A 9,813-nucleotide genomic window follows, 5' to 3' on the forward strand; every position below is an offset into this window, starting at 1 on the left:
GGCAAAGCTTTATCTAGGGAGGTAGTAACAGGGAAACCGAAAACACAGTCCTATTCTTGAGAAGAAAGTCATTTTGGGGCCTGCCACAGGCTCTCCTCTCCCTGTAAGCGTTGTGTCTTTTGTAATTGGAGAGGAAGAACAAATCCCAACCTGTCAGTACGCGGATCTCTGCAAACGTTGTCCCTCCGGCCCGTGCTGTAGGTATGTGTTACCAGAAGTCCCACCTCCTACTCCATCTGTCTATATATACCTATTTAGTTTATGTAACTGTGTCCATTGGAACATGTAATGATAATAGTAACAAGAACAACAATAACAAATACTACTTATTGAGTATAATAGCATACATTAGCCCATTAATCCTCACAAAGACCCTATGAGTCAGGTCCTCTTAACTGTCTCCACTTTACATATCAGGAAACAAAGCTTAGGGAGGTTAAGAGGTCAAGAGAATTCCTCACATACACACAGGCAGTAAGTGATAAAGCCCAGGTTTGACTGCACATAATTTTGGCCGCTGGGTGGATGAATGAGCAAACATTTACAGCATGTATACCGTGGGCCAAGCGTGCTCACTTCTATTACTTCCGTTATTCCTCCCAACACTTAATCCTCATTTAAAAAGTGAAAGACTGGATGGCTTAGCAAAAAATCCTATGGCTAATAAGTGGCAGAATCTGAGTCGGGAGCCAGGTTCTCTGCTTCCCAGTCCTGTGTTTCTCCTGAGACAACTTCTGCTACCTTGGTGGGGCTGCTTGGTTTGTTTATTAGGACAGAATGTCTCTTCAGGCACGGCTTTCCAGTCAGTTAGCTTTCCAACTGGAAAATAAAACTTTCTCAGTCATAACAAAAATGGTCACAAAGAACCAAGACTGAAATCTGGACATTCCAGTTAAAAATAAAGTATTGGGTGGCATGTAGCCTGAGATAATATCAGAATGCGATCAGTCACCTCTCAAGAACCAGCTGTACTTCAAAAGAGACGAGATTAAGGCAGGTTCATCAGAAGAGAGGAATCTGAGATTTGAGAAACAGGTGAATGGGCAAATGGCCAATTTTATAGGTCTCCAAATAGAAAAGACTACCAAGAACCAACACAGACCTCAGAAATGAGAGATGACTAAACTCCACTATTTCCACTAGGCTGAAAAGAATAGTGCTCTCCTTTTCTGATCTACACCAGGCATTCACTCCTACCCTCAGCTCATCCCAAATAATGTTAGCTTGGACAAGAGCTTGATCATGATCCCAGGGCCAGAATAAGAAACTAATTATTGATTAAGGTGTGTGTGTTCATATCAGGATAACCATGGGGCTGAGTGTACTGGGTGTGGATGGGGGGTTGCTGAGGACAATTCTCTCTTTATTCAGAGTGGCCCAACAAAGTCAAGTGTACCTCGGGTCACCCTCAATCTGGAAGATCACTGAAGATGGAGGAGTTTTGGGCACTGATTTGTTTCTTAGGTTCATTCCAGGGCTTGCAGTTCCCAAAGTGTGTTCCACAGTTTATCAGTTCTGTGAGGTGCTCCTCAAAAAAAGTGGTTTGTGGTCAAGTAAGTCTGGGGACAACTGTATATTCTAGTCTCCTCATAGAAATTTACAGTGAAGATTAAAGGCTCTGATAACTCCTACAGTTAAGAAAACTACCTAGGGCTTCCCTGGTGGCGCAGTGGTTGAGAGTCCGCCTGCCGATGCAGGGGACACGGGTTCGTGCCCCGGTCCGGGAAGATCCCACATGCCACGGAGCGGCTGGGCCTGTGAGCCATGGCCACTGAGCCTGCGTGTCTGGAGTCTGTGCTCCGCAACGGGAGAGGCTACAACAGTGAGAGGCCCGCGTACCGCAAAAAAAAAAAGAAAAGAAAACTACTTAGTTTGGTTTAACCCAGTGTTTCCAAAGCATATCTGGGAAGGACAGCATATTTTCTTTCATGTGGTTCTTGTTTGCATTTCACAGAACTAGTGTTCTTCAGAACACAGTTTGAGGATCTCCCTAAATCACTTGGAAGGGATAAATTCTGCTGAGTGAGCTCTTTTGTGGGGAGCAGAGAGGTGAAGAAAATATACATGAACATTAAAAAATTTTCAGTTACAAAGGGTATGTGATAAAATATAAGAATTCGTGGGACTTCCCTGGTTGTCCAGTGGGTAAGACTCCATGCTCCCAGTGCAGGGTGCCCGGGTTTGATCCCTGGTCCGGGAACTAGATCCCACATGCATGCCGCAACTAAAAGTTTGCATGCCGCAACTAAGAGTACACATGCCACAACTAAAAATCCCACATGCCGCAACTAAAGATCCTGCATGCTGCAACAAAGATCCCACGTGCTGCAACTAAGACACAGCACAGCCAAAATAAATAAATAAGGAAATATTAAAAAAACAAGAATCCGTGTCCTTCCCACCCCTGATTTCATATTTTATCCTCAATAGGTAACTAATATCAATACTTTCTGGTGTATTGTTAAACATGTGTGTATATGTGTGTGTGTTTATACAAATGGGAGTTTTTATACATACCATTTTCTGCCTGCTTTTTCACTTTAAAAGCTTAGCGAGTCTTTCTATATTAGCATTTAAAGGTTGACCCCATTATCTTTAATGGCTGTATAAGAGTCCATTGCAGCAATGCACCCCAATTTCTTTAACCAATGACCTGTTGACAGAGGCATAGGTTTTTGTTTTTTTTCTTTTTCGGTACGCGGGCCTCTCACTGTGTGGCCTCTCCCGTTGCGGAGCACAGGCTCTGGACGCGCAGGCTCAGTGGCCATGGCTCACGGGTCTAGCTGCTCCGCGGCATGTGGGATCTTCCCGGACCGAGGCACGAACCCGTGTCGCCTGCATCGGCAGGCAGACTCTCAACCACTGCGCCACCAGGGAAGCCCGAGGCATAGGTTTTGAGGGGAGGTTTCCTGCTAAGAAAGTTTTACACAGAGTCTGAGCCATGTGGGCCAATTCTAGGACGAGAGGGACTAAGCCCTTGGGTCCTTTTTGGTCTTCGCTGACCATCCCAGGCCTGTACCTTAGAGCTTATCAGCCAATCTATCAAGATGGCTGAGGGGGGGCGGTGCATATTTTGCTGGCATATTTTCTTTTAAAGTATTTGCTTTGCTTTCCAGGGTCAGTGAACGTAGCAATCCTACCTCAGATGTGAAATAAAGTGCCCACTAGATGCATGGAGTCACTGCTGGGCTCTTTCAGCATCTTGATATGTTGTATGGGTTGTCTCACTTCTGTCAGGCTTCCCTTCCTCAAAGGCCTCACTTTATGCCATATCTACATCACAAGGCTGATGAGTAAGGAGGAGCCAGCTTCTGCTCTCATCCCATGTTCTCCTTTCTCCTAAGCAACTCCACTTCTGGAAAGTAAAAAACAAAAATACTTCCCCTTTGAAAGTAATGAAAATAGCAAGTTTTCTGGGTCAAAATTAAGACTCAGGGATCACAAGCACAGTTTTGTTTGGCAGAATCAAATTTGGCTTTATGAGTCTGCAGCCCTTAGATCAGTGACTCAAAACAGACTGTTCTTCCCAGGTTCTTTGGAACTTTGAGATTTCCCAAGTTAGTCTGGCCCTTCATGTTCACTGATGATAAGGGGAAGCCCGCAGGAAAATCCTTCTTCAGTTGATACTGACTCAGGGTCTCAGGACTTGAAGAGGATCAGCCTCATTTAGAGAAAGCATGGGGTTTCCTAGTCACTCATGGTCACACATCCCATGTGGGAGAAAGGGAGCAGAGAGCTGTTCTTTAGAGTGAGTGCTCTTCACCGCCACACCCACATTCATCAGTCTTCTTTTTTGTCAGTTTTCCACCTCACAGTAATCATTTCTGGTTGGTGATATACATGGACACCCTAGCAAAAGCAAATGCAAACCTGTTCTGGAAGAGCAACTCCACAGTTCAGGCCTTACAGATTTCCCACACTGAATAATAAACTTCCTGAAGAGCTTACGGTACAAAACACTAAAGGAAATGATCCTTTATGAATGAGACAGTGGATAAAATAAGCAAGATAATTAGCAACTCCAAAACTTGAGATGATGGAAATAAAATATCATAAAATACTATAAATATGTTAGGCTTTAGTAAGTTAAACAGATTAAAAATAAACACATAAGGAGGGAAAAGAAAAGTAAGTAAAAGAACCAAATAGAACTTCTAGAAATGAAAACATTAATGAAACTGAAGACTTAATGAATGTATTAAACAGAAGACTAGATATAACTGAATAGGAAATTAGTGAATCAGAAGACAGATTTGAGAACACTACAGAAAATTCATCATAGAGAGATTGAGATAGATTTATGAAAGAATGGTTAAGAGACATATAGAAAAAAGTGAGAGGGTCAAGCATATATACAAATATAATAGGAATTCTAAAAGGAGAAAATAGTCTGGAGGAGAGGAAAGGTGATAAGCTGAGAATTTTCTAGAATTGGTGGAAATTGCAAATCTTTACATTGAAGATGAACAATGAATCCTGAGCACTACAAAGATTCATCCCTAGTCATATTATAGTGAAGTTTCAGGAAAAAGAAGAAACTTGTAATAGTAGGCAGAGAAATGCAGGTTATTAAGGACAAAAATTAGACCAGTAACAGACTTGTCAATAGCAATAATAGAGACATTGGGATGACACCTGCAAAATGATAAACAAAACCAGTCATCACCCTCAAGTTTATCAACTAATTTATCATTGAACCTTGAGAATGAAATAAAGACATAGGCAAACAAAGACTGAGAAAGTTTATCCCTAACACACCCTTCCTGAAAAATTTCCTTAAGAAAGTTTATTTTATTGCGCAAAGAAAATTGCACCTGAAAGAAAGTAATGAATGGATGCAGTAATGATTAGCAGGTAAACTGGTAAATGATAGTAAATTTAAATAAGTATTCACTCTTAAAAACACTAATACTAAGAATAATGAGAGTAGAATATTAGATAACAATGGCATAAGATGGAGTGGTTGATTACAATGAGGCTTTTAAAAAGTTTTTGTGTTCAGAAGCAAAGAGATATTAATTCACCTTAAAGTTTGTGAATGCAATAATAACATATTTTTAAATGTAAGGATAAGTACGTAAAGAATAGAAAGTGTAAGCAGAGGAGAAGAGGGAGAAACAAAGAAATCTGATCAACTCAATGGGAGAATATAAGAAAGGTCAAAGCAGAAACTACTAAGTGGAAAACAAAGAAACCACTTTAAAAATTAAAGAAAGGGCATCACCACAGGTACAGAAGAGATATTGAAAAGCTGTAAGCAAATACTGTGAAAAATCATCTCAAAATTACTGCTTTCACTATATTAATTTTGAAAGTATTAACAATTTTGAAAAACTACATTTGAAAACAGAAATGAAGTACAGTTCCCTAGGAAAACAATAAATTTGCCAAAATGGAATTAAGAATAGAAAATCTAAATGAGACATAGCTTTAGAGAAACCTTCTCTCACACGTCTCTCTCTCTTTTTCTCTCTCTTTCTCCCTTTTTCAGTTCACATGCTAAGTAATCTTTAAGAAACATAATCCTCATTTTATACAAAATGTTCCAGAAAACATAAAAAGAGGGAAAAATTCCAAAACATTTCATGAAGCTAATATAACTTTGGTAATGTCAAGGGCAACATAATAAATGAAATTATAGTCCAGATCCTTAATAAGACATTGCAAACTGAATGCTCCATGAGTAGGTGGGAATTAATCTCAGGAATGTGGTGATGATTTTACCCAAAAATATTTATCAATGTAATTTTCTTTATCAACAGGTAAGAAAAGAAGCCCTTGTGCTTATTTTAATAGATGTAGAAAGGTATTTTTTTAAAATTCAACAATCTTTCCTAATGAGAGTTTTAGTAAATGAGGAACAGACAGGAGTTTCCTTTCTCAAATCAAGAATGTCTACCAGGGCTTCCCTGGTGGCGCTGTGGTTGAGAATCTGCCTGCCAATGCAGGGGACACGGGTTCGAGCCCTGGTCTGGGAAGATCCCACATGCTGCGGAGCAACTGGACCTGTGAACCACAGTTACCGAGCCTGCACGTCTGGAACCTGTGCTCCGCCACAAGAGAGGCTGCGATACTGAGAGGCCCGCGCATCGCAGTGAAGAGTCACCCCCACTTGCCACAACTAGAGAAAGCCCTCGTACAGAAACGAAGACCCAACACAGCCATAAATAAATAAATAAATTGGGAGTATCATTCTCTGTTAAAAAAAAAAAATGTCTACCAAAAACTTAAAGAAACTATCATGTTTCATCGTAAAATACCAGAAGCAGATTTTTGAAAGTTGGGAATAGAACAAGAATGCTGCAATTATTGCTTCTAATAACATTGAACAAGAGGTTTTAACCACTATAATAAGATAGTGAGAAGAAATTAACAATTTAAGGTCTAAAAAGAAAGAAAATAAAAACTCTCATATTCTCAGAAAAAAGTATTATCTGTGTCAGCACAGTCCAATAATGCATTTTTTCAGTGAGAGAAAAGTTCAACATCTGTGTCATCCAATATGGTAGGCAGTAGTCATATATGGCTCTTGAGCACGTGAAGTGGAACTAGGAAGACTGAGGAACTAAATTTTTTATTTTATTTAAGATTAATTTTAAGTAGCCACATATGGCTAGCGGCCCTCAAATTTGACGGCCTTGATCTATACAGAATAGCTAAGATAATCTATAAACTTATTTGAATTAATAAGAGAATTACCAAGTTTGCTGAATGTAAAATCAATATACAAAAATCAATATTGTTCTTAAACCCTAGTAGTAACCAATTAGAAAATATAATTTTTAAAAGGTACTATTCACAATAGTGATAATAACCATAAAGTAGCTAAAAATATATCAAACAAAAATCTCCCTGGCACTAGCAAAGGCATAAAGGCTTACCTATCCCAATGTCTAAAAGGCCAAATTAGAGCTAGTTTTTTAGCTTATGACTTAATTATTGTTTTTAGTTGTAGTCTACAGAGAAGTTTTCACGGACCTGCTCTTTCCTTAGTGCTACCAGTAGCCCTTATTAGTCATTTATACCACAGTGTGAGTGAGCTTGAGATGCTTCCCTTAAGAGCAGTTTTCGAGAAGAGGGAGGCAAATGGCATCAGACTCCCAGTGTCTGGGGGAAAACTAATTTTACATATGAAAGACCAGTGAGTCCTGCATATACTCTGTCATCTTTTTACTGCTCCCTTTGCTCCATGCCTTATCAACATGCAAAGCTTTTTACTAGAGAAAGTCAGGCAAAATGCACCTTTTCTAATAAAGCAGAAACAATTACTTTGAATAACCTTTGAGAAAAACCATGTAGATTTATTAAAAATTAAATTTTTAATTTACATGTATATTAAAAATTGTGTTTTTGCAGAAGTTTCTTGTTTACACATCCCCACAAGCCTCAACAAAATTGAAGATTATACTCGCCATGAAAGATTTCATCAGGGTTTGTTTTAGAACAGTATAAATAGAAATCAAACCTTTCAGGAAATTATTGGCTTTAGCCAGAAGATACAAAGTTTAACTTTTCAGCATACAGTATTAAGATATTATTTCTTTAGCTCCCACCTTGAATAGTAGGGGAAGGCACAATACTATTTGCATGAGGAGAATAGTGAATGGCTAAAAGCCACTTTCCTTTACTTAACTCAGACAGGATGGGATCATGAAATAGGTTCTTGTTAAGAAATAAAGAGGGTTTTAACTTTTTTGGTTACAAAATACATAGATGTTTAGTTCACTTCCTCTTCTGTATTATTTGCAGAGCACTTAGAATTGTAACTGAATTTGCCTCACCTCTCTGTACCACAGGTCACCTTGAGGATGAAGTTAGGCCCCGGGCAGCAACCACTGTCCCCTTTGGGACCAAATTATCAGGTAACATGACCTCAGAGTTTCTGTCTCCCTGAGGGCGATTTTCCAGTAAAGAGTGACGAGAATCAGAAGAATCTTGGACTTTTATTTTATCTCTCTGTTCCTTCCAATGCCCTTCTCCCCCACACTACCCCCGCCTAACAAGTCACCATAGATGAGAGGTGAGGATGGTCAAGAGGGAATGTAGGAAATTGTCCATAACACCTTGAAAATACTTGAACAAATCAGGTACAAAGAGCTTTTCAGAGACCAGAAAATGTATTGCTCTCTCTTATTTTACACTAGTTCCATTTTTTGAATTCACATTTGTTTCTCAGTGTTGGCTTAGTCTCCTAAAGTATTATATATTTACCCAATGCAAAGAACTTTAAAAAAAAAAATTAGGTATAATTAGCATATAACAATTTATTAGTTTCAGGTGTACAACATACTAATTCAATATTTGTTTATATAATGAAATGAGCAATAAGTCTAGTTAACATCCATCACCACACATAGTTACACATTTATTTTTTATTTTTATTTTTTGTGGCACACGGGCCTCTCACTGTTGTGGCCTCTCCCGTTGTGGAGCACAGGCTCCGGATGCGCAGGCTCAGCGGCCATGGCTAACGGGCCCAGCCGCTCCGCAGCATGCGGGATCTTCCCAGACTGGGGCACGAACCCGTGTCCCCTGCATCGGCAGGCGGACCCTCAACCACTGCACCACCAGGGAAGCCCAGTTACACAATTTTTTATCTTGTGATGAGAACTTCTAAGATATACTCTCTTAGCAATTTTCATATATGTAATATGGTATTATTAACTGTAGTCACCATGCTGTATATTACCAAAGAACTTTTAATGTACAAAGTTTATGGACAAAAATAACTTTTTGTTATTTTTTTATAACAGAAATCAGAAAATACTCACAATCATTATAAATGTGCCCAAGAACTCGGAGAGCATTTCTTTAGCTAAGGTGCTCTTCAAGACCAGTCTCTGCTTCAAGCCTTTTTTCTTTTGTTCCATCCCAGGCTGCATCTTGGGGCCTCTACAAGGACCACTCTTTTCACCAATACCTGCTTCTTCTGGTCCCTATTTCACTGGCACATGGAAGTTTTAACAACTGCTCACAGATTCCTGGAGATGCCTGATTAGATAATATGGCTGTACAAATCCAGTCCCAATTAGAGCCTGTGGCTTAATCCTCTTCTGGTGAAATTGTCATTCCCTGTTTGCTGCTGTTTATTTGAAATGGCGTATTAGAACCTGAAATCCTGAAAACAGTCTTTTTTGTGCCTGATGGATTAATCATTACCTTTATTTTCAAGGTATTTTTTTTTCTCTGTTGGCTTTTTTTTTCAAGAGATGAGAAGAGATATATTTTGGTTGCGTTGCCAAACCACAGTGATGGGCTCCAGTCCAGGAGAGATTTACATGTTGCACAACTGCAAGCTTCTGATTTTTTTTTCCTATTCAGAATTGGTTGGTTGAGGTGTAGTTTGGAATTGTCAGATCAGGTATATACACATCTAATGTAAACATTCTTTTCTGAAGGAGCTTTCATGCAAATTGGAGAACAAGAAGAAAAATAAGATGTGTTCAACAAGATTAATCACTCTCTTTTCTTCCAGTAACATTTCAGTAATTTAATTACACCTCCCTGAGGGTGTTAAGAACCACTGCATTCGTTCTAGAGATGAAGAAATTAACGTACAGAGAGACCATTCCAAGTCTCACGTGGCAAGTCTGTAGGACAGGATGGGATCTCCTCCTCGGTAACTGTAGCTGGGGTTCATCTACTGAGGATGACTTGGGATAAAGAATCAGAAAGATGGAGAAGCCAACTTCTTAAGAAGCATTCTAGTTTGAAAACCAAGTTACTGTCCTTCATTTACCATGAAATATTTAGGCAAAATACATACAAATAAACAAGAGTAGCTTGAAAGTCTATACTGCTTGGAGATCACTA

General features: G+C 39.3%; 1 protein-coding gene across 1 annotated transcript in view; it reads right to left on the bottom strand.

Moving 5' to 3' along the window:
- Positions 1–9,237, bottom strand: part of AQP9 (aquaporin 9) — a 35,064-nt gene extending 25,827 nt beyond the window's left edge. The window contains exon 1 of the mRNA XM_007458906.1: positions 8,772–9,237. Coding sequence (XP_007458968.1) covers positions 8,772–8,882 — 111 coding nt within the window. The 5' untranslated portion in view covers positions 8,883–9,237. The remainder of the gene's footprint in view (positions 1–8,771) is intronic.
- Positions 9,238–9,813: the final 576 nt, after the last annotated feature.

This window comes from Lipotes vexillifer, unplaced genomic scaffold (assembly GCF_000442215.2).
Source record: "Lipotes vexillifer unplaced genomic scaffold, Lipotes_vexillifer_v1.1 scaffold102, whole genome shotgun sequence".
In the NCBI taxonomy this organism is placed as follows: Eukaryota; Metazoa; Chordata; class Mammalia; order Artiodactyla; family Lipotidae; genus Lipotes; species Lipotes vexillifer.